Source organism: Anomaloglossus baeobatrachus, chromosome 6, assembly GCF_048569485.1.
Source record: "Anomaloglossus baeobatrachus isolate aAnoBae1 chromosome 6, aAnoBae1.hap1, whole genome shotgun sequence".
In the NCBI taxonomy this organism is placed as follows: domain Eukaryota; kingdom Metazoa; phylum Chordata; class Amphibia; order Anura; family Aromobatidae; genus Anomaloglossus; species Anomaloglossus baeobatrachus.
In genome coordinates this window covers 548,676,856-548,703,070 of record NC_134358.1, presented here as the reverse complement: position 1 = coordinate 548,703,070, position 26,215 = coordinate 548,676,856, and the positions used below count along the sequence as shown (strand labels likewise).

General features: G+C 47.3%; 1 protein-coding gene across 1 annotated transcript in view; it reads right to left on the bottom strand.

The window, feature by feature from the left end:
* HEPACAM2 (HEPACAM family member 2) overlaps window positions 1–26,215 on the bottom strand; it is a 194,002-nt gene that overhangs the window by 87,901 nt on the left and 79,886 nt on the right. Inside the window, exons 2-3 of the mRNA XM_075315658.1 lie at window positions 23,919–24,275; window positions 2,272–2,556 (exon numbers count right to left, since the gene is read on the bottom strand). Coding sequence (XP_075171773.1) covers window positions 2,272–2,556; window positions 23,919–24,275 — 642 coding nt within the window. The remainder of the gene's footprint in view (window positions 1–2,271; window positions 2,557–23,918; window positions 24,276–26,215) is intronic.

Genomic DNA, 26,215 nt, shown 5'->3' with positions numbered 1-26,215 from the left:
CGTGGGACCGTCTTACCAGCCGTTTGGTTTACCGTAAAAACTGTGTCAACGTCTCAGGCTGAGTGAGTACCACAGTGCCGCAAGGCACCGCGCTGCCCCCGCGTCCCTGCGCCCACCAGGCCCTGCACCTCCCAAGCCATCACCGGGCCCCAGGATCACCAACCCCTACCCACGGAGGGGCAACACAACACCTGGCTGCTCCGCATCACCATCCCCGGGACCCCCGTATTGAGCAGCGGTGGTGAAATCACCACAACCGTGGGTGGCGTCACGGACAATAACCAATTCCCACACCCAACAAACCCCTTTCACTCACGGGCGAGGAGTGCCGCTCGAGAACCCCCGGGATCCGGCCTACAGCTCGAGCCACCACTGAGCAGCGGCCGCCGGACCCGAGCAGAAGGGGGTGAGCGTAGTGTGCTGACACCCTCCTCCCCATCCGCGACACAGGCGTCAGACCAGGCCACCTAAATACATATTCTATCCAGATCCCCTAAATACAACTTAGGCCAAGCCCCCTAAATACAGATCTCTGACTACATCTCCTAAATGCATATGTGGTGCCCCTGAGACTTCAGTCGCCACAGGGTATTGCATCTCACTTAAGGTGCAATACTCATCCTGGGTAAGGAAGAGGTTAATCGCTGGTGTGCATCACTAAAACAAACACACTTAGGTGCTTTACCACTGGAACTGGGCTAGAGGTGGTCACCATAGCAACGGGACTTTCCCAGGCACTACTGAGTCACCAGGAAGGTGGGGGCAGCACTGGGGAAGTTAAGTAACACACAGACTTTTACCTCAGAACAGTTACAGACTCTGAAGAGTCAGGAGCACGGTCACTGAGAGGAGTGCTTAAGAGCTCTCTCGGGACCGACTGAAGGGACTGCTTAAGAGCTCCTTCAGGGAGAAAAGAGGAAGCAGGAGTTTACTTGGTGGAGCCTGTAAGACGTAGGCGGAATACGGTAGCTGGAGGTAGAGCTCAATAGCTTCCTCAGCACCAGTGCAGACAGGGTGCAGAGCCCTAGGGTGGCATACACTTCACGTTTTGCCATCAGAATCTGCCAGGAAGGGGTATTTCATGTCCCATTGCCCACCACAAAGGTCCCGGGGCACAGAAGCAAATAGAGCCAGGAGTCATGATCACAGTCAGGCCCAACAAAGGACTTGAGCTGCCTGCTAAACGGGACGGAAACTAAACCCAAGGACACGGGGTCTCTGTGTAGTTTCATGTCGCAGGGACCCACACAGCAAAGCGCAGAAAGGAAGGTCTCACAGTCCACAACACCGATGGTGGCCTCTGAACTATCTGGGATCGGCTGGGGCCCATCACGGCAGAAATCAGCACTCCAAGGGTGACGACATTGCAGTAAAAGAACTTTGACCGCAGCCCCTGTGTTGTCCTTTTATTGCCGGCGCCCCGCGCTCCGGCGCCATCGGCCACTACTACCACCATCATCCTCCTTGGGGCCTAGCTCTACCTGTGGATAGCTGAAACACCTGAGCTGCGTTACCATCCTCCCCAGGAGAGAGTGACATCCCGCAGCGGTGGCTTCCCTCATAGCTGCCTACCACAGGTGGCGTCACGAGACAACTATTCCCAACATCTCCAATCCCTTCATCATCCATCATCCCTTTTATTGACACCAACAATGTCATAAAACTGGGCTGACATTCCCTGACCCTCACCGACCCGGTGACGAGTATTCCCGAGACCCCGTCACATACCCCTGACGCCTTACTTTCTACAGATTACTGGGGTCCCCGGGGTGGTGCTGATGAGCCATGAATGTTATTTCTGGGAAAACTTCCCTTTTTTATTGCTCATTAACCAGACATAATGACATTTGTTGTTATTTTCAGCAGTCGCCTGAACATAAACCTCTATCAGAAAACAAACCCTATTTACGGCTATGGGGGAGAGTAGTGAGCATGCTCTGTGAGGGGAAAGGAGGAGGGCGGAGGAGGTTCCCCATCACCTGGGTGTGATCCTGTTATACCACCTCTAGTGTTTGGGAACAGGTGAAACTTTTTACTGTAACCCTGCTTTTTATGACAGTAGGGAAGGTACCCCTGCCCCAATGTACACAGCACATGCTGAGAAGTGATGTCTACAAAATATGATGACGTCATTATGACACCTCCTGGATTTCTAGGAACTCAATTAAAAAAAAAAAATAAGTGTCATGTTGGCGTCTGCTACATCTGTAAGTGACCTTTATATAGATAGGGTGTCAAATCCTGGTCACTTCTAAGCTCCGGGACACTCACAGTATATGATTGGCGCAATGACGTCACTCTCCATCTCGCTGATGTAATTTGAGGCCAGGCAGCTGTAATTCCCGATATCAGTCTTCATCACCGGAGCAATAGTGAAGATGGACTTGTCCCGGGAGAAGATGTAGCTGGAGCTGTTCTGCAGGGGGCTTCCATTCTTTAGCCATTCATATATCACTCGGGTCCCTTTCGATACATGACATTTAAAGGTGAGGTTCCCCACGTTCTCCACCGTTCCGTACGATGGCTCGCTGTCAATAACGGGCTGTGAAACCGGAACTAAAGACAGGAAACAAAATGGAAAAATATTGCGTTTGAAGGTTGTTCTTTTATTTTATAATTTTTCCATGTTGAGAAACTGCAGCTGCATCCCCCTCCTCCCTCTCTATATATTTTATTAAATATTATTATGAATATGGGTAACAATGTCAATGGCAATTTAGTGATTCTTTTCACTTCTTATATTCTTATATATTTTTTTAAAAAGCTGGAGGGGAAAAAGCACAATAGGGTCTTACCCAGTAACACAGAATAAGGGTACAGTTGCACTCGGATTGCTCTCACTCTAGTGCAAAACTATGGGGCAGGGTCCATCTGCGATTGATTTCTCATGCCATATCGGCATGAGAAATAAATTACAGCATGCTGCGATTGTCTGCGAGTCTCGGCTCAAAGCACCCCCATACAAGTCTATGGGAGCGTGTAAAAAATCGCACTGCACTCGCATGTCATCCGACTGCAGTGCGATGTACACAGAAATAGGCCTGGGAGGAGATGGAGAGAAAGTGCTCCCTCCCCACTGCTCCGCAGCAGTGATCCGATTGCAAGATCGCATCACAGTCGCATGACCCTCGGCTGACGCTTGCAGCAGAGGGTCATTTGCATATTGCTGCTGATGCTCTCACATTGGAAGCTGTGCGCAAGTGGAACCGTACCCTAAGAGGAATAAGAGAATGTGCCTTATTGGGTTGTGAATCACACAACCAGATATTAAGCTTGTAACCAGATGCTGCAGAGTCCACGTGCTAAAAAAGTCACTCGGGAACGCTGTAAATGTAGAACTACTACTGCGCTGCTGGAGATCCGACACACATCTAGGAGAGGTATAATGCAAAGCGGTTTAATTCTCTTCCCCAGGGGTCGGGAACCTATGGCTCGTGAGGCAGATGTGGCTGTTTTGATGGCTGCATCTGGCTCGCAGACAAATCTTTAATAAAAAAAAAAAAATAACGCTAAACTATCAAGAGAGCGGGCGCCTTATATCCCGGGTTATGGCTTCCTATGTGTCCGGAGCCTAACCCCGCCTCTTTTTCGCTCACATCACCAACGCATGCGGACTTTGTACACAGACCGCTTCCTCCTTTCAATGGCCACATCACAGGCGCATGTGCTGTATGCGTACCACTTCCATGAGTGGTCCCACGGTGCTTTCACTGCAGCGCTACTGGCCACCTATGCCTTTTTTAACTTGGAAGTTTCCTTGATACCTTGGCACCTTTCACAGCGGTGGACACGGATGTTATTACTATACGCCACCGATACCAGGCCACTCCACATTTGGCAGCAGTAATATATTCCACTATTCTTGTTACGGTGACTATCCACATGTCGTTTTCTCTGATCTTTTATGGTTACTCTTTTTTCGTTTTTTTCTCTTCTTTCGCCGCAGGGTACTGCATCTCACGTAAGGTGCAATACTCATCCACTCATCCCGAGTAAGGAAGAGGTTAATTGCTGGTGTTTCTCATATTCACAAACCACACACAGTCAGGTGCTTTCCCACCGGGGTTGGCCTAGGGTAGATGGGGGGGGTAGCCATCACGAGGCATGGGACTTTCCCGGTCACTAGGACAACCAACTGGCGGGCGGGCACCACTTAGGGAAAAGGAAGGAGCATCTTCACACATAGGCAGTTAACCTAGGGCACAGCTTGGGGTGAGGAGCACAGTCAGGACCTCGGTCCAGGCATCATCTTTCTACCCTACACTTGTGGGAGCACCACAGGACCCGTGGCTTGGAGCAGGCCCGGGTTCTCCACAGCTACCGGGGACTCCAGGGTCTGCGGAGAGTGCAGGAGACACCCGCAGCCAATTCCACATTGCATCCATGGGATTGGAGGGACCCCGACTAGAAAGGACACACAGTGGGAACACCGGCAGTGACCTCCGAATTATCTGGGATCAGCTGGGGCCCATCAAGGCGAAAAACGGCACTCCAGCGCCAACGGCCACTGCTACAACCTCCATCATCCTCCCTGGGGCCTAGCTTCACCTGCGGGAAGCTGAACTATCCTAGCTGCGACACCATCCGCCCCAGAGGACAGCGATCTCAGTGGTGGCTGATCCCTGGCCACACACCGCAGGTGGCATCATGAGACAACTCCAACTCCTATCAGCCTCATCATCACCCATCCTCATCCCATTTCCATCATTCCCCTTTTCCTGTACACCTCGGAGCCACGAAGCTGGGTAAGGGCCACCAGTGACATTCCCCTGTCCCGACATCACTGGCTCGGCGACGAGTAATCAACCCCTGCCCCATGGGTGCTACACTGGTTATTCAAACAAGGCACCAAAGAAAACACATGACAGTGAGTTAGCGTTCAAAAACGAGGCGCTAGAGATGTGTATTGTCTGGTGCAAATAGAAATACATTGTACTGTTTAATTTATTAGATCACAAGCAAAAAAAACAAAGAAGTATGAAGAAAAATTAAAAAAAACGATGATAAAGGAAAATAATTTTTTTTTTTTTTTTTGTCTGGAAACTCCAAGGTGGACTAGAACCCAGCAATGGACATTAAGGCTTAACATGAGTTGGTCCAGATCTTGCAGGTCCATCTATGGGTTCTAGTTCGCCTTGGTGTTTTTACGAAGGATATTCATGGTGATATGTCGCAGACATTGGGGGATCACTGCCCTTCATATTCCACAGTTAAGAACTGGGTGACAAATTTAAATCGGGCCACTTCAGCCCCAATGATTAGGAACGTCCTGGACGACTGAGAGTGGTTGTTGTTCCGGAGATCGTCGATGCTGTGCACAACCTCGTACTGGAGAATCCACGAATTTCAGCTAAAGTAATAGCAGACATCATGGGGATTTCCCGTGAACGTATTTGTGTCATTATCCAAGAACATTTGGACATGAGGAAGCCATCTGCAAAGTGGGTCCCGAAATGTTTGACAACAGATCAGAGAAGCATGTGAGTGAAAACTTAATTTGTCAGCGTTTCCAGACTGATAAGAACTTCCTGGAGCGACTGGTCACTATGGATGAGACCTGGATTTATTTGTATGACCCTGAAATCAAGGAGCAGTCAAACGAGTGGAGGCACAGTGGTTCTCCTCGTCCAAAGAAGTGCAGTGTGCAAAAATCAGCCACTAAGGTGATCGTGTCTGTGTTCTGGGATAAGAAGGGCGTGCTGCTAGTGAACTACCTTCAAAAGGGTTCCACCTTCAATGCAAGGTATTACGTTGAACTTTTGGACCAATTGAAGGCAGCTCTGAAGGAAAACGCTCGCAGGCAAATCTTTAATAAAAACAATAATAAAGCTAAAAATCTTTCAGGAGAGCGGGCGCCTTATATCACGAGTGACGGCTTCCTGTGCATCCGGAGCCTAACCCTGGCTCTCACTCACAACACCAACGCATGCGCACTTTGTACACAGACTGCTTCCTCCTTTCAATGGTCACGTCACAGGAGCATGCGCTGTATGCATGCATCCCATCTTCCAAGCAACTCTGGACGCGGACACTTCAGTAACTGGTCACATGGTGTTTTCACTGCACCACTACTGGCCACCTATGCCTTTTTTAACCCGGAAGTTTCCCTAATACCTTGGTGTCTTTCACAGCTGCGGACACCGCTGTTATCACTATACACCACCGATACCAGTCGACTCCACATTTGGCAGCCCGGTAGTGTATTCCACTATTCTTGTTAGGGTACGGTTCCACTTGCGCAGGGCATCAGAAGGGATATGCTAATGACCCTCTGCTGTGAGCGTCAGCCAACGGTCATGCGATTGTGATGCGATCTTATCACAGGTGCGGAGAAGAGGGAAGGATCACTTTTTTCCCATCTCCTTCCCGGCCTGTCTCTGCATACATCGCACTGCAATCAGATGACATATAACGCTCCCATAGACTTGTATGGTGGTGCGTGAGCCAAGAATCGTTGCCAAACACAGCATGCTGCGATTCATTCCGCAATGAATACTCAGAATACTCGCAATGTAATGAGCTACACTATTCGTGCGAGTAGCGAATAGTGCGGCATTCGGGTTACTCGTTACATTGCGAGTATTCCCCAGTGACTTGCATTGCACACACTATTCGGAATGAATACGCGAATATTAGACAGCACTTGGTATGAGTATCGCGAATCCGAAGACTTCAAAACTCGCTCATCATTATTCCCAACCCTTGCTCTAGACGTTACGAAGTGCTACCCCACTTCTTCATCAGGAAATCCACCTGTGTGACAGACAACAGCAGTAGCGCAGTCAAGGTCAGAGTTAAGGAGGCGCTAGAGATGTGTATTGCCTGGTGCAAATATAAATACATTATTCTGTTTAAATTATTAGATCACAAGCAAAAAAACCAAAGAAGTATGAAGAAAAAACAATGACAAAAGAAAAAAATAAAAATTATTTTTTGTTTGGAAACACCAAGGTGGACTAGAACCCACCAATGGACAATAAGGCTTAATCTGAGTTAGTCTAGAATAGATCATGCAGATCCAGCCATCTCAGATTAAGCTCTGTTGTCCATTGGTGGGTTCTAGTTCACCTTTGTGTTTCCAGACAAAAAATAATTTTTATTTTTTTCTTTTGTCATTGGCTTTTGTTTTTTTTTGTTTTTTCTTCATACTTTTGTTTTTTTTGCTTGTGATCTAATAAATTAAAGGGAAAAATGTATTTCTATTTACACCAGAAAATGCACATCTCTAGCGCCGTATGAAGAAAAGAAACAAAAAACAATGACAAAAGAAAAAAATAAAAATTATTTTTTGTCCGGAAACACCAAGGTTGAATAGAACCGACCAATAAGGCATAATCTGAGATGGTCCGGACTTTGCAGGCCCAGCCATCTCAGATTAAGCTCCATTGTCCATCACTTGGTTCTAGTCCAGCTTGGAGGAATCTCCTTGATGTGTGTCGTATCCTCAGCAGCGCAGTAGTAGTTCTGAATTGACAGTGTTCCTGATATATATATATTATTATAGCAGATTTAGGGTGGAATCAATGTTGTTTTTTTTAAATCACCTTTCTTACTCATTGACTATTTTTGCACCAAATCCTTCAAAATAAAAAACTACTCTTTATTTCTCATTTTAACCTGTTTTTTTTTGGGGGGGGGGGGGTTGCATGGTTTTTTTTTACACTAACAGGTTGTGTGTTCCACTACAATGACACATGTAAAAAAAATTCAGATAAATATAAAATCACTCCAGAGGAAAGGACGGGAGTATATTTGAACAAAAAAAAAAATTGTTTTTTTTGTTGTTTTTTTTAATTTAATTAATAAATTGGGCCGAAAACATCCGAAAGCGGCAAACCTTGCCCACAATGATAAACAATATGCATAAATCTTCCCTATTAAAAAGCAATATTTTGTTGTAAATACTAAAACCAACACCGTAAGTGAAACAACTTAACACAAACTAAAGTGCACAGGAAAGAAGATGGCTGACCCTTATGCAATATACCTTCCTGTGCACTTTAGCTTGTGTTAAAGGGAACCGGTCACCAGATTTGGGGCCTATAAGCTGCGGCCACCATCTGTGGGCTCTTATATACAGCATTCTAACATTCTGTATATAAGAGACCAGGCCGCTGTGTAGAATGTAAAAATCACTTTATAATACTCACCTAAAGGGTCGCTGCCGGTGCCTCCTCTTTCGGCCATCTTTGTCCTCCTTCTTCTGAAGCCTGGGTGCGTGACATGTCCTACATCATCCACTCATGCCGGCATTGAGGTCCTGCGCAGGACCCCAGTGTTGGCGAGTGTGGATGACATAGGACGCGTCACGCACCCAGGCTTCAGAGGAAGGAGGACAAAGATGGCCGAAAGAGGAGGCGCCCAGAGAACGGAGACCGACCAGTCTGCACCGCACCACCCCTTAGGTGATTATTATGAGGTAATTTTTACGTTTTACATATAGCGGCCTGGACTCTTATATACATCATGTTAGAATGCTGTATATAAGAGCCCATTGGTGGTGGCCGCAGCTTATAGGCCCCAAATCTGGTGACAGGTTCCCTTTAAGTTGTTTCACTTACGGTGTTGGTTTTAGTATTTACAATAAAATATCGCGTTTTAATAGGGAAGATTTATGAATATTGATTTTCACTATCCAGCTAGTATCTCTACATTACATATTTCCACAATGATAAACATAAAAAAAACACAAATGCATATGTTGCTACGCTCGGGTCCGGGGCTGCTGCTGCTCGGTGGCTCGAGTGGTGGGCCGGACCCTGGGACTCGAGCAGCGCTCCTCGCCCACGAGTGAAAAGGGGGTGGTTTGTTTGGGGAGATAGTTTGTGACGCCACCCATGGGTCGTGGTGATAATGGGCACCACCGCTGCTGGTGACGGGGATCCCGGGAGCGATGGCAGGGAGCAGCTAGGATGTTGTTTCCCCCTCCGTGGGTAGGGGTTGGTGATCCCGGGGCCCGGTTGTGATACGGGAAGGCAGGGTAGCTGGGGTGCAGGGTTGCGGAGGCAGCACAGCGCGGTGCCGGATGGCATTGTTGTACTCACTCAGGCACAGATTCACAGAGTCTCTGGTAAACAAAACGCCTGGATGGACGGGTCCCGCAGCCGGCTGCAGTGTTTTTGCTCTCCCCGGACAGGTGATGGTGGCTGTCTTTCCCTGCACTTTTGTAGAATGTATTGACTCCGATGGTTTCCCAACGGTAGTCCGCTCCCCGACGTGTATGTACCGAAGGAGCCCGTTTTGCCCGCAGGCGCTGGCCCTTGGATCTCTAGCCTATGGCGGTGGCTTTTTACCCTCACTGTGTGGACGGTTGCCTTCTGTCGGGTTTTGGGTGTTAGGGAATCCCTGGGGTTCCGGTCACTCTCGGATTTGACCGTTGTCGGCGGTTCCTAGCCTGGTCGGGGTCTGATGGCCCTGCCTTTGTGCTTGGTACAGATCTGCTCCCCGGTTCGGTACCGGCGGACCACCGCCCGTCCCCGGTCCTACGGTTCCGCTGACTTGCACCACCTCCTGCAGACGGCCACCACCATCTGACGACCTTGCTGACCGTGCCTGGGCTCCGACCCAGACACCAACAGTTTCTCTCCTCTCACTTCGACCTCCAAACTGAACCTCTCCACTCCACAACTGAACTGAACTGAACTGAACTGACTAGCTGCTTTTTCCCGCCTCCAGGCCTGTGAACTCCTCGGTGGGTGGGGCCAACTGCCTGGCTCCGCCCCACCAGGTGTGGACATCAGCCCCTGGAGGGAGGCAACAAGGATTTTGTTTGACTGATGTAGACTATCCAGGGGAGGGTGTGTATGTGATGTTATGTTTGTGACTACCTGGCTAGTCCAGAGCGTTACACATAGAATAGACTTTAAAAAAGCGCAACTTAAAGGAAATGAAAACCAAAATAATAAAAAAACAACAAAAACAGGCAATGTGATATGTATTGTATGTATAACCCCCCTCCCCCCCTTGTACAGTATGCAATACGGGGCTTATCTGGTTTAGAAGTCTCAGACCATTTTCAAATGACCTATTGCCATGTTTAACGGCGAAACTAGACTTCATCAGGTGCTGGAGAAATATTTGGACAGTGCACTCCTAAGACTACAGTCATCCAGTTGAGGATATAGACTACCCACAGGGATGGAGCGGGGGTCCTGCCACTATATTCATTTGCTATGGGACTGTGGAAGAAAGCTGAGCTCAACGCCTTACATGGAGATCAATGGCACTCTCATAGGAAATGAAGAGCAGCAGTGCCTTCTGGCAATCAATGGTGGGGGTCAGACCCTCTCCAATGAGCTAGAAGTTCTTTTTTTTTCTCAGTACTTATTCAGACATCAGTTTATGATATACATGCTCTATCCAAATTTTGGATGGAAAGAACGCCTACCCATTATAGTCTGGGGCCATTCACATATCCAATTTTTTGGCAGGTCCGCCAAACAAAATACCGGTAAAGTCTCTTTTAAGTCATGGATTAAACTCTTTGGAAAAAAAACTGATGAAGCACTCGTGGTAAAACCGGACAAACTGACCAAACACTGATGATAATCTAAACCAAAAGACTGATGAAAATCAGTGTTTTTTTTCACTCATAAGAAAAAAAATGGACGTCTGAATAAGACCTTATAGGAATACCCCTTAATGTTAGAATATCTGCAGATCCAGACATATCTGGGAAAAGTAGTGGTTCTCTAAAAGAGTCAACAGGAGTATGGAGTCTTAAAGTAAACTGTATGAGCAATAGGAGATTTTGAAAAGCTCAAAAATGACAAGTTTATTTGTGCTAATTTCTTTTTTTAAACACCTTTTTTGGGAGTTTTTTGTTTCCTAATATGGCAAATTTTGACCACGCCTCTAACCACACCCCAAACCACACCCATTTGGCAATGAGAGATGTTCAGCAGAAGACCTGAACTGTACATTCATTCATTCAGAGCAGCCAGAACTTTCTCATATTGATAAGTGTCACTATATGACATATTACTTTTTTGTAGATTTTAGAAAAATAATGAATTGTGCCATATTTTTTTTTTCCAACATTTACCGATACCCATAAATAATGTGATCGCTGTGTTGTTCGGGTCGTTACAATTAAAGGGACACCAAATATGTACATATTATTTGCTGATTTGTCATGTTTATTAATTGTTAAAAAAAAGCGCAATAAAATTAATAATACATTTCCCCTCACTCATAACAGCACCACGTGAGAGAGGGATCCGCCCAGCGAGGACAGGAAACCAATCTGAAATAAAATGGCGGTACCTCTCCCCTTCGTCAGTTGGTTTCCTGCCCTTGATGGGAGACCTTGTTCTGGAATACGGCGGTTGAAGTAAGACACATAGTGTGGGGAAAACAGTGCTTTTTCATAGCCCTCTCTGTAGTAGGAAAGGTCTGTGGGTGTGAAACTGCATCTCTAGGTGGATTAGGGAGGCCATTGCTTAGCCTACTCATCTAGTGGGGCTGCCTTCCCTGAGAGCTTAAGGGCCCTTTCCACCGGTGCGGTGTCACCCTCCGGGGCTGAGAAGACGCAGGTATCTATTGACCAGATTTGTAGGACCGCTACCTGGTCTTCACATTCTCCTTTTTCTTCCGTCACTATCGGTTGGATCTATCCTCCTCGGCTGATCTCTCGTTTTGTAGAAGGGTGCTTGAGACGTTGGTCCCTCCCTTATACGTTATTCTCTGGAAATCTTTCACGTGGTGCTGTCATGGGCGAGGGGAAAATACCTTGCTTACTTACCGGTAGCCGTTTTTTCCAGAACCCATGACAGCACCCATATAATCCCTCCCTTTTCACCCTTAGTGTGCACTATTCTGGGTGTGCATGTGTGTGTGTTATAGTTGGTGATAGAGTTAAGTTCTAACGTTTGTTGGAGGTCCTCTCAATTCTCGGTAATCAACTGACGAAGGGGAGAGGTATTTTATTTCAGAATGGTTTCCTGTCCCCGCTGGGCGGATCCCTCTCTCACGTGGTGCTGTCATTGGTTCTGGAAAAACCGGCTACCGGTAAGTAACCGAGGTGTTTTTCTATCTTTTTTAATTATTTTTAGTAATTTTATTAGAAGAAATATTTTTTTCCTCTCCTTCTAGAATACAGGACACAGAGATGCTTTGTAAAATGGATCTCTATGTTCTGTGTAATCAAACGCTTTAATGCAGGTTAATCTATGCAAAATCCTTCCTCTGACATCATCAAAGTTGGTGGCTCTACAGCTAGGACAGCTAGGGCTGCTGTTATGTGTTTGAAAGTTTCTGGTTTGATTCCAGTTAGGGGTCAGAAAGTTATGTTTTTGTCTTTTTTTCTCATTTCTTTATAGTAGTTTTATGGGAACAAAAGAATCTGACTAGAGTTGAGCGAGTGCCTAACTATTCGTACTCGCTATACTCATTATTATTATTATTATTATTTATTATTATAGCGCCATTTATTCCATGGCGCTTTACAGTGAAAGAGGGTATACGTACAACAATCATTAACAGTACAAAACAGACTGGTACAGGAGGAGAGAGGACCCTGCCCGCGAGGGCTCACAGTCTACAGGGAATGGGTGATGGTACAATAGGTGAGGACAGAGCTGGTTGCGCAGTGGTGTACTGGACTGAGGGCTATTGTAGGTACTCATAACAAGTACTGTCAAATACTCGTGTATTCATTCCGAATAGCGTGTGCAATGCACGTCAATGGGTAATACTCGCAATGTAACAAGTAACCCGAATTCCGCACTATTCGCTACTCGCAGGAATAGTACGGCATTTGGGTTACTCGTTACTTTGAGAGTTTTTCCCCATTGACTTGCATTGCACACACTATTCAGAATGAACATTTATTACACAGTACTCATTAGGAGTATAGCGAGCACGAATAGTTAGGTACTTGCTCAGCTCTAAATCTGACTTCTTCCTTGAGCTACATAGAGATATAGTATATATCTATCTATATCAATATGTAGCTGAATAATTTGCTTCTGGCTTCTTTGCATGCAATAGAGGTCAAGATTACCAAATCCTCTCCTGTCTCACAGTATAGGCTTTGGCTCAATGGTAGAGCTGCTAGTGCCTATAGATAACTTGCTCACAAGCTGATGAGTTCTAGCCCTGTCTGGGACATCAGAGCAAATGAGAAATTAATTTATGCACTGCTTTTCTTGAGTTAATTTATTCACTAAACTGAGGATAGAAGTTGGAACAAAAGCAGTGAACAGCGGGACTGCGGGAGGGAGCCCTGAAATTGGAACAGTCCTGCTTAATCTGGGAATTTTGGGAAGCATGGTTGTTTTCATAAGGCAGCCTCGCTGGCGGCTCTGTAGTCATTCTTGCTCCCCCTCTGGTCACCAGGTCATTGTGATGGGATGGGAGGAGGGTCAGCTGTGACATCACCCATTGTGATTGGTGGATCCTGTGTTACCAGCCGTGTATATAGGTTTTACCTGTCATTGTCACCCTGCCTCTGATGACAAGGAGGCTACTGAAAACTCTTACTGTAAGGGACAGGAAGTATAAGTCTAAAACAGCCCCAGTGGCCAGTGTGAGAACTGCAAGATTACTATTATTATTATTATTATTGTCGCGGGCGGAGGAGGGGACGCTGCGCTCTCCCACTGCTCGGGTCCGGCTGCTGCTGCTGCTGCTCGGTGGTGGCTCGAGCGGTGGGCCGGATCCCGGGGACTCGAGCGGCGCTCCTCGCCCGTGAGTGAAAAGGGGTTTGGTTTTGGGGATTTATTGTCCGTGACGCCACCCACGGTTGTGGTGAGGTTGGTGACACCACCGCTGCTCTGGACGGGGATCCCGGGAGCGATGACAGGAAGCAGCTTGGATGTTGGTTCTCCCCTCCGTGGGTAGGGGGTTGGTTGTCCTGGGGCCCGGTGATGGGGTAGGGATGGATGGCAGGCGGGTTACGGGGCCTGGCGAGGTGCAGGGTCGCGGGGGCAGCGCTGTGCCGCCCGGCACGGTGGTACTCACTCAGCCAATGATGTACACAAAGTCTCCGGTAAAACAAACGGCTGGATGGACAGGTCCCACAGACGGCTGCAGTGTTTCTCCTCCCGGCAGGTTGATGGTGACTGCCTTTCCCTGCACCTGTGTAGTGTAAACGGTTCCACTGGGTTCCCACCGGTAACCCGCTCCCCAGCTTGAAGGTTGCTGAAGGAGCCCCTTTTGCCCGCAGGCTCTGGCCCTGGGAACTTTAGCCTTGGCGGTGACTGTGTTTCCCTCTACCGGTTGGACTGTTGCCTTCTGTCGGGACTTGGCTGCTGGGAAACCCAGGAGGTTCCCTTCGCTAACGGATTTGACAAATTGCACGGCGACTCCTAGCCTTGTCGGGGTCCGTAAGCCCCTGCTGGATGGTGCTGGCTTCTCTTTGCGTACCGGTCCGGTACCGCCGGGCCACCGCCCGTACACGGTCCTTACGGCTAGCTCCAATAGGCCTCTCCTGCAGACGGTTACCACCGTCTGCCAACCTTGCTGTTTGCGCCCGGGCCACACACCCGGACACGGTCAGTCTGCTCCTTTACCACTTCACTCCAAAACTGATCTGTCTACTTTTCCGGCCTCCAGGACTGTGAACTCCTCGGTGGGCGGGACCAACCGCCTGGCCCACCCCCTGGTGTGGACATCAGCCCCTGGAGGAAGGCAACAAGGATTTTGTGTTTGACTTTGGTGTGCCTGACCGGGGTTTAGGGTGTGTTGGTGTAGTGCTTGTGACGTCCTGGCTTGTCCAGGGCGCCACATTATTATTATTATTATTAGATTACTTTATTTTTTTTAATAAAGATTATGTTATGAAAAAAATAAATATTGGCAAATGTTTTGTTTTTTTTTTAAAAAAAAAACAACGCACCTAAAAACCACACTTTGTGGCAGTAAAACACATCTTGTGGCTGGAAAATGCAACAAAAAATGCATGCGTTTTTTGGTACGTTTTTGTGCCATGCATTTTTTTAATCTATTCAATGGCTGGAAAGGCTACAAAACGCAGAAAAGAACTGACACGCTGCTTCTTTTTTTCTGCCCCCAGAACGGCAAGGAAAAAAAGAAGCAATGTGTACACAGCATTTTTGAATTCTCATAGACTTTGCTGGGAAAAGGAACAAACAGCACCAAAAAACGTGACAAAAAAAAACACAGCATGTGCACAAGGCCTAACACCAAAACCTGATTTAAGAAACAGTTCATTTTCTGATAAAAAAAAACCAAAGCTGGCGGTGAATGGGGAATATGCCGAACTTCTGTGCAGAAAAAATGATCAAGGTAGAGATCAGTGATATCATTTTTAAGTGTTTCAGTGAAATTTCTTATCTTCATCAGGAAAAAAATTACACGGATGTATATGTGATTTTTTTTTCCCCGATGTAGGGGCAGAGACCCTGATTGATTCAAATGATGTTCCACTTATTCAGCAACTTGTTGTAGTTTCAAGAAAATCAGTGTTTTATCAACAGGAGATTATCACTACAGGACTAGATGTCCCGTGCCTACTGGTCCAACCATGCTGGCAGCTTTCTATTACTATACAGTGTACACAAAAAGGTGCTAATCAGTGGTGTTGGGCAGTGCTGTGGGCAGGGTTATACACAATCAGTGGTGTGGGCAGGGTTATACACAATCAGTGGTGTGGGCGGGGTTATACACAATCAGTGGTGTGGGTGGGGTTATACACAGTCAGTGGTGTGGGCAGGGTTATACACAATCAGTGGTGTGGGCGGGGTTATACACAATCAGTGGTGTGGGCAGGGTTATACACAATCAGTGGTGTGGGCGGGGTTATACACAATCAGTGATGTGGGCGGGGTTATACACAATCAGTGGTGGTGGGTGAGGTTATACTCTATCAGTGGTGTAGGTGGGGTTATACACAATCAGTGGTGTGGGTGGGGTTATACACAATCAGTGGTGTGGGTGGGGTTATACACAATCAGTGGTGTGGGTGGGGTTATACACAGTCAGTGGTGTGGGCAGGGTTATACACAATCAGTGGTGTGGGCGGGGTTATACACAATCAGTGATATGGGCAGGGTTATACACAATCAGTGGTGTGGGCGGGGTTATACACAATCAGTGGTGTGGTCAGGGTTATACACAATCAGTGGTGTGGGCAGCCGTTATACACAATCAGTGGTGTGGGCAGGGTTATACACAATCAGTGGTGTGGGCGGGGTTATAGACAATGGTGTGGGCGGGGTTATAGACAGTGGTGTGGGCGAGGGTGTACACAATCAGTGGTGTGGGCGGGGTTATACACAATCAGTGGTGTGTGAGGGGTTATACACAATCAGTGGTGTGTGAGGGGTTAAACATAATCTGCGATGTGGGTGGGGTTATACACAATCAGTGGTTTGGGCGGGGTTATAGACAGTGGTGTGGGCGGGCTTATACACAATCAGTGGTGTGGGCGGGGTTATAGACAGTGGTGTGGGCGGGCTTATACACAATCAGTGGTGTGGGCGGGGTTATAGACAGTGGTGTGGGCGGGCTTATACACAATCAGTGGTGTGGGCGGGGTTATAGACAGTGGTGTGGGCGGGCTTATACACAATCAGTGGTGTGGGCGGGGTTATAGACAGTGGTGTGGGCGGGCTTATACACAATCAGTGGTGTGGGCGGGGTTATAGACAGTGGTGTGGGCGGGCTTATACACAATCAGTGGTGTGGGCGGGGTTATAGACAGTGGTGTGGGCGGGGTTATACCCCGTGGCATGGGCAGGGTTATAGACATCTCCGCATTCCGAGCTCTGCTAAATCCGCAGCAGAGAAAACTGCAGGACTCTGCTCTACAGTGATGAACAACCCAAATCTTTACAGGGCAGATTCTTCCCCCAGGTGGCGCCTGTTGGATTCTTTTATTCTGCAAGACCGTGACTTTGAAGTATCTGAAATAATTTAAAAATATTACTTTTCCTGGCTTTTAAAGCTGGTTGACATCGCTCGTAGCAGTGTCTGTAAACGATGGTTTTCATTCGGCCTCATGTATTTGCTCACGGACTGTGGCCGGGAGTAACAGATGTCTGGTTCACACTCTATAGATTTCTATTATTTACCTACTATTGTTCCAAACATTACACCTGGAAGAGCCAATGCAGAGCAAATACCACAAAAATGTCCGCTCACTACAATATCAGACTGATTGTGGCAACTGGTATGAGAACCTTCCATTCTGGCACCTGTGCAATTTCGGTTTTGGTTTCGCCCTGGCTTTCTTGTATGTGGTGATTCTGAATAATCAACACTTATGGGATTTCCCAAGTACAATATTATTTTAGGCCTCAGTGTGATTTCTCTGCCCTCCTTTCCCCATTGCTTTTTCACTGAGAAACTGCAGCTGCATCCCCCTCCTCCTGTCTATTTTTTTTTTCTCTGGTGTTCATAAATGTCTGTTTTTCAAATAAAAAAACACTCCTTTTCTCTACGGTTTTGTAATTCTGGCACATCTTATCTATATTTTTGGGTTGTTTTTAGTTTTCTGAGCATTTTTTTTGGAAATTTTTGTTTTTCAGGGTTCTTTTTTTGTTTGTTTTTTTTGTTTGTTTGTAGAAGCGGTTTTAAGGCTATGTGCGCACACATCGTTTTTTTTACGCTGCATTTTTGTGCGTTTTTGGCTGCTAAAAACGCACAAAAACGCATAAAAACGCAATCGCGGCAAAAACGCATGCGTTTTTATCGCGTTTTGGTGCATTTTTTGGCTGCGTTTTGCTGCGTCTTTGATTTCTGTGGTTTTTTTGCGTTTTTCCAATGCATTGCATGGGGGGAAAACGCCGAAAAACGCAGGAAAGAATTGACATGTCCATTTTTTTTTATTAAGCTCAAAAACGCAGTTTAAAAAAAGGTTAGGTGCGCACAGCAAAAATGAAAAGTCATAGACTTTGCTGGGGAAGAACGCACCCAAAAACGCACCCAAAAGAAGCGCAAAAACGCAGTGAAAAATGCACTGTGCGCACAAAGCCTTAAAGGTTTTTGATGCATCTGTAGATTTTTTTTTTCCAGAAGCAATTTTTGCAATCTAGTGGTTTTTACACTAGAAATTAATAAAAAAAAGTATTTCAAGCATTTTTATGTGATTTTTCAGTCATAGAACAGACATGAAAAATCATTGTCAGGTAATTTTTTTTCTGCATTTTTTATTCATCATTTCACCTCACTTGTAGAATGGTGTAGCTCTAAGTACAACACATCCATAACAAGCCCTCATTATGGTGGTGTAGATGGAAAAATAAAAAAGTAATGGCTGTTGGAAAAACAGAAGGAAAAACAAAACTGCAAAAATCCCAGTTGGAAAAGTTACAGGGATTGTCCATGATTACAAAAACATGGCTGCTTTCTTTCAAAAACAGCATCACACATATCCTCAGGTTGTATGTGGTATTGCAGCTCAGCATCATTCACTTCAATGGAGCAGAAAAGCAACAACGGGCAGGTGTGGAGCAGATTTGATTTTTCTTTACACCACTTCATCCAAAACTTGGCATTGTGCTTGGTGATGTACGGCTCGGCATTGTGCTTGGTGATGTACGGCTCGGCATTGTGCTTGGTGATGTACGGCTCAGCATTGTGCTTGGTGATGTACGGCTCGGCATTGTGCTTGGTGATGTATGGCTCGGCATTGTGCTTGGTGATGTATGGCTCAGCATTGTGCTTGGTGATGTACGGCTCAGCATTGTGCTTGGTGATGTACGGCTCAGCATTGTGCTTGGTGATGTACGGCTCAGCATTGTGCTTGGTGATGTACGGCTTAGCATTGTCCTTGGTGATGTATGGCTCGGCATTGTGCTTGGTGATGTACGGCTCGGCATTGTCCTTGGTGATGTACGGCTCGGCATTGTGCTTGGTGATGTACGGCTTAGCATTGTGTTTGGTGATGTACGACTCAGCAGTTTGCTTGGTGATGTACAGCTCAGCATTGTGCTTGGTGATGTACGGCTCGGCATTGTGCTTGGTGATGTACGGCTCGGCATTGTGCTTGGTGATGTATGGCTCAGCATTGTGCTTGGTGATGTACGGCTCGGCATTGTGCTTGCTGATGTACAACTCAGCATTGTGCTTGGTGATGTACGACTCAGTGTTGTTTTTGGTGATGTACGGCTCTGCATTGTGCTTGGTGATGTATGGCTCAGCAATGTGCTTGGTAATGTACGACTCAGCATTGTGCTTGGTGATGTACGACTCAGCATTGTGTTTGGTGATGTACGACTCAGCATTGTGTTTAGTGATGTACAGCTCAGCAATGTGCTTGGTGATGTACAGCTCAGCAATGTGCTTGGTGATGTACAGCTCAGCAATGTGCTTGGTGATGTACAGCTCAGCAATGTGCTTGGTGATGTACAGTTCAGCATTGTGCTTGGTGATGTACAGCTCAGCATTGTGCTTGGTGATGTACAGCTCAGCATTGTGTTTGGTGATGTACAGCTCAGCAATGTGCTTGGTGATGTACAGCTCAGCAATGTGCTTGGTGATGTACAGCTCAGCATTGTGCTTGGTGATGTACGGCTCAGCATTGTGCTTGGTGATGTACAGCTCAGCATTGTGCTTGGTGATGTACAGCTCGGCATTGTGCTTGGTGATGTACAGCTCAGCAATGTGTTTGGTGATGTACAGCTCAGCAATGTGCTTGGTGATGTACAGCTCAGCATTGTGCTTGGTGATGTACGGCTCGGCATTGTGTTTGGTGATGTACAGCTCAGCATTGTGCTTGGTGATGTACAGCTCAGCAATGTGCTTGGTGATGTACAGCTCGGCATTGTGCTTGGTGATGTACGGCTCAGCATTGTGCTTGGTGATGTACGGCTCGGCATTGTGCTTGGTGATGTACGGCTCAGCATTGTGCTTGGTGATGTACGGCTCGGCATTGTGCTTGCTGGTGTACGACTCAGCATTGTGCTTGGTGATGTACGACTCAGCATTGTGCTTGGTGATGTATGGTGATGTATAGAGTAAAACGTCTGTCGGGGATCTGGGTCGTAGCCCGGATACCCTGTGGCCAGGAGGCAGACGGTGGTCGCCGCCTGCAGGAGCTGGGAAGACGGCTGGTGGAACTGTAAGGGACCGGGACAGGGTAGTGGCCCACCGGTACCGAACCGGGGAACCAACTGGAAACGGAGCACCAGGAGGGGTACTCAAACCCAGAACGAGGCCCAGAAACCACTGGACTGAGTCAAATTCACTGATTGGGGTTTGAACCTTAGGTTCTTTCCCACCCAAGTCCTGACTGAAGACAACAGCCCAACGAGGGGGATAAAAAAGCCACCGCTCAGGCAGAGAGATCCCACGGGCCAGCGTATGCGGGCAAACGGGTTCTCCCGACACACACACACAGCCGGGGAGCGGACTGCAGGCAAACGGGTTCTCCCGACACACACACACAGCCGGGGAGCGGACTCCCGTCGCGGAAGCGCTGGCAGTCAAAGTCTACAAAACGAGGTACAGGAGAAAGGCGGGGACCACCAAACCGGGTGGGGGACCAGACGCAGCCGGCTGCGGGCACCGACCACCATTTTTTTGGTTTACCAGAGACTCCGGTTTATCTGTCATAGTGAGTGCAACAGTGCCCTCGGGCCGCGCACCGTCCAGCATCGCACCAACACGCCCGCACCCCCGCATCCTAAACCCAACAACCGGGCCCTGGGACCATCAACTCCCTACCCACGGAGGGGTCAACACCTGGCTGAGCAACACCGTCCCCGGGAGCCTAGTCAAAGGCAGCGGTGGTGTCCACACTCACCACGACCCGTGTGTGGCGTCACGAACTTAAACCCAAAACCGCGGCTCCGGCTGTGAACCTCCCCACCGAAACCCCTCACGTAGCGCCAGCTTCCCTTCAGAGCGACGTTACCCCTGGGTCCGGAGGCGCTTGAGCCACCCACCGAGCCCGGATCCGAGCGGCTCGGCTGCGGCCGAGCCCCGGGGCGGTACATACGGCTCGGCATTGTGCTTGGTGATGTATGGCTCAGCATTGTGCTTGGTGATGTACGGCTCAGCATTGTGCTTGGTGATGTACGGCTCGGCATTGTGCTTGGTGATGTAGTTGCGCAGGTGCGAGATTATGGGTGGGTACGAGGATGACGCCGGTGAGGTCATACACAGCGCCGCCCATAATCTCGCGCCTGTGCAACTACATCACCGGCGAGGAAAACTTTATGCTCAGCCCCACGATAGGGGCACAGCGAAATGCGCCTGCGGGAGACTCCAGCAGCGTGGTTGATGATGACGGCGGCGTCATCCATGTAAATCATGATTGGGAGACGGCGAACAGCGGCAGGAGGGGGGACAGGAGCCGAATTAGAGCCCGCCCATCTGGCCAACCAAACTCATTTGCATAGGAAACGGTAAGATTTCATAAAGTTCTTTTAGAGGTCTGCAAGGGGGTCCAGCAACAAGGTGCACCTTCCTAGAATACAGCCCAGGAGCTGCAGAAGGGGATATTTTTGGTTTAATAGGGAAAAATCTGGTGACAGGTTCCCTTTAAGTACTTTCTTCACATAACTTTACAGTTGTGGGAATCTATTATTTCTAATAAAAAGCTCCAAATACCCTGCATAAAGCAAAATTATATAATTCTAGCTACCTGTAGCCTCCATTAGGGGGAGCTTATGAGCTTACTGCACACTGTCTATACATCAAACTCAATAATAACACAGTATGCAGTGAGCTCCCCCTGGTGGTGGCTGCGGGTAGCCAAAATTTTATTCAATAACTCTGTGTCAATGCGAGAGATAAAGGCTATGTGCGCACTTTGCAGTTCAATTCTGCAGCGAAAAAGTCATTGCGTATGCGTCTCAGAACGCAAAGTGCAGACATTCCTGGAGAGAATTCATGTGTTTTGGATGCTTTCTCTGCCATAGACAGAGTGGGAAAAGCATCCAGAACGCACATTTTTCACAGTACGCACCCACTCGGCTCTGCAGAATCCCCATAGACTTGCAGCAGAGCCGAGTGGGACCGCACTGTCATTGTCATGGCTGGCTGCGGGACAGTGCCGCGCGATCAGAATGAACTCGGATGAACTTCACCAGACTTCATTGTGATCGTGCGGCTGTGTGCATGTGCCGTGGCTTGATTTGTGGTCACACGTGAAGGACTCACCTGTGATCACAAATCCCGAGTGACTGCAGTGAGCCGCGCGATCAGCTGTGCTTTCACTGAGGTTACTTGCTGTCACAGCTGCAGTCCTCCACGTGAGAGCGGTGGCCGCGAGTAACCTTAGTGACAGCACAGCTGATCGCGCGACTCACTTCAGTTGCTGCATGGAGCTCACAGGAGCGGCGGTGTTCTACTGCCGCTCCTCTCAGCTTCCGATGTAGCAGAGTTGGAAGCATCGTGGGACCTTGCATGGATTGCATGGTACATGGAGGTGTTTTTGAGGGATTAATAAAGTGGTGAAAGAGGGAGTTTTTTTGTCTTTCATTCCAAATAAAGAATTTTTTGGATGTGTGTGTTTATTTACTTTACCTTACAGGTTCATCATGGAAGGTATCTCGGGGAGACGCCTGCCATGATTAGGACTTAGTGGCAGCTATGGGCTGCTGCCATTAACTCCTTATTACCCCGTTTGCCACCGCACCAGGGCAAGTCGGGATGAGCCGGTAAAGTCCCGGGACTTTCGCATCTAATGGATGCGGGAATTCCGGGCGGCTGCTGGCTGATATTGTTGGGCTGTGGAGCTCCCCATAAGTGGAGCTCCCCATCCTGAAAATACCAGCCTCCAGCCGTATGGCTTTACCCTGGCTGGTATCCAAATGGGGTGGGAACTGTACCCCGTTTTTTTTTTCATTTATTTTTTTAACTGCTCGAGATAGACACGCCCACCGGCGGCTGTGATTGGTTGCAATGAGACAGCTGTCACTCAGCGTGGGGGCGTGTCTGACTGCAACCAATCATAGGCACCGGTGGGCGGGGAAAGCAGGGAATACATGATGGATTAATGAGCGGCCGGATTTTCAAAAGAGAAGAAGCCGCCGTGCAGCGCCGCGCCGTTGATCATGGATTGGTGATTATGAGAGAAGGGGGGGAGGGAGAGACTGACATGGACAGAGAGAGAAATAGAGACATAGAGAGAGAGACCGACAGAGAGAGAAAGACGAAAGACCTGCCTTTGTTATGTTAAAAAAAACGTGGCTCGCAAAAATAATGCAATGCAAGCGCACTGCGTCACATTTTGGCAGCAATTTTCTACAACTCATTTATTTCAATGGGTGTAGAACGCAGCCAAAATGGCAAAAACAACTGACATGCTGCTTCTTTGAACGCATGGTTTTTGCCACAAAATATGCAAATTAAACGCTGCGTTTGGAAACGCAAAGTGCGGACAAGAAATTCACATTTTCCATAGACTTTGCTGGAAAATCAAAACGCATGCATTTTGGCATGAAAACGCTGCAGTTCAAAACGGACCTAAAAAGCAGCTGAAAACGCAAAGTGCGGTCTTAGCCTTAGGGCTTTGTGTTTCAGAAATTTAAATTTCTGGATCATTATTTTATTAGAACATTTTTTATGTCTAGTTTTTGATGTTTTCCCCTGATTTGCATTTGCCCTTTATACGTCTACTAATTTTTAAAATGTAGTTTATATGTGTTCACAGCATGAGGTTTCCATTTGTTTTTGACCAATTCATCAATTATTCATCAAGTTGCTATTTATTTTTTTTTCCACAAATATTTTCCGGTTTCACCCTGGAGTGATTTTATGTACAGTATGCCTGAATTTTTTTGTAGGACATATGACTTTTTGCTTTAAATAATAAGGTTAAAGACAGAAATAAAAGAGTATTTAAATTTTGCGCAAAATTGGTGAACAACATGTGCCACTTTGAAGAACTTGGCACAAATAAAAAAAACAACGAATACCACAAGACAAAGAAAGAAAAGACAAAAAAAACAAAAAATGCAAATAATGAATGGGTTCCATTACAGCGCTGGGTCGGCCATACTTACCGTGCACAGTGACTTCAATCTTCTGCGTTGCGGACAGGGTGGTTTGCCCTTGGATGTTGACTTTGACAGTGTAGTTGCCCTCATCGCTCACGTGTAATGAATTGATCAGCAGCGAGGCGTTGGGCAGGTTCATTGTAAACTTGTGCTGGAATTCCAGATCTGGAATAAATGTGTGATTGATGGACGTCAGCAGATAGGCCGGGGGGGCCGGCGGCCTTTCCAGCAACCAAATGATCTGAACGGCGGATACAGGAACGTTGAGGTCATAATTGATGGGCAGGGTAAGAGGCTGTCCCTCGATGCCGTGTATGGCTGGAGATGGTGCCGTTAGTTTCAGTGCAGAGCAGGTGCCGAATACTTTGGGAAAACAAACAAAAAAAAAGCAGAAAAATGTTAACATTTATATGTAAATTGTTCCCACGTTAAAGGGGATATGCATAGGTGAGGGGTAACAGGTGGTCAGTAGAGTTGGGCAAAAAGATTTGTCGGTAGTCTGTGACCGCCAGATCAAGAGCACTACGATCCATCTCTTACCTGGCGCCATCTAGGAGGCCGTATGGCACATGACATACATAATATAGTGTAGGACCCCCCTATTGAGATTTGACGTGACGTTGGCAGGGGTGGCTCAAAAAATTGATCAATTATTTGCTAAAAATCTCCTTTTTCTTTTTTTTTTTTTTATTGTAGTACAGTTGGAATAAATCTATGCTGGCTCCTGTTTTTCTCTGTTATGACTGCAGTTATGCTACAATTTTCTGGTGGCCGACCACCACCATGCTATGCACGCCTGATTTTGGTTTGCAATGTATTCCTCCTGTTGGTAGCTGTTCACATTCAGTTGCCTCACCCCTTTCCACAGGCAATGCTAATTAAGCACCATACTTGGATCTGGTCCGCCTTTATGAATGGTTGCTGTCTGGCACTGGGAGGGTCAGTTCTGATATAGTCCTGGTATGTGTAGAGCTTGCTCCACATGCTGGGACCTGGGCTGGCCTCTATCCATAATTGCCTCTTTTGCAACATAGAAGCGGTTATATATACAGGTTACAGGTATGTGTGCTCCATTATGGTTCTGCTTTTAACTTTATCTAGGAGGCCGCATGGCACATGAAATACAGAATATAGAGTAGGACCCCCCTATTGAAATTTGCCGTGACGTTGGCAGGGGTGGCTCAAAGAATTGATCAATTATTTGCTAAAAATCTCATTTTTTTTATTGTAGTACAGTTGGAATAAATCTGGGAATTTGCACCTTTTATATGATGCATGCCAATTTCAGATCGTGCTGGCTCCTTTTTTTCTCTGGCGCCATCTAGGCACGGTGCAAGACACATGACGTCACATTGGGCCTACTTATCAGAAAAGGAACAAAGAAGGCCGACAGGAAGACTAATGTTGGTGGGGTTCTGAACTGCCGACTACAGACCACTAACGGGGCAGATGGACCAGGGTCCTGCAAATCTGTTTTGCTCAACTCCAGGACTATACGAACAGCTACCAGTGGCCACCACATACCGCCAGCTATTGATAACTCTGCCATAAGGGGTTGAAATGGGTTTACCCCTTTAAAGAGGACCAACCACCAGGATTTTGCTATATAAACTAAAGCCAGTGCTATATTGGCGCTATGATGCTGATTCTATACATACCTTTAGTTGTGAGATCGGATGTATACTTTCTGAAATACAGGCAAGTAAAGTTTGTGAAATGCACTGTTATTTGATTAATAGCAGCTACAGAATATCTAATAGGGGGTTGGGTTTTGTTAGTTATTCCCCTGTCTGCCTGCCTCCCCCTGTCTCTGTTATTACAGGGAAGGCAAGGGAGGGAGGAAGGAAAGGGAGGGGGAAGGACAGGCAGACAGGGGCAGGAAAACCCAACCCCCCTATTAGATATTCTGTAGCTGCCATCAATCAAGTAACGGTGTATTTCACAATCTTTACTTGCCTGTATTTCATAAAGTATACATCCGATCTCACAACTAAGGGTATGTATAGAATCAGCATGATAGCGCCAGTATAGCACTGGCTTTAGTTTATATATGAAAATCCAGGTGGTTGGTCCTCTTTAAGCACCGCTTAGATAGTGTTTAGCTCTGGTGCCTCATTCTGCAGGTCGCTGCTCCGGTGTAGCCCCATCTTGCTCTGTGCTCGATACAGGACAGCATTTCAGCATTTCCTGCACCAGTATATGACCACAATGAGTCAAAGGGGCTGGCAAACTATTTTTTTTATAGCAAAGCCAGCCCCCTTCTCTGTCAATATGTTAAATGGGGCTCAATTAGCTATTGAAAT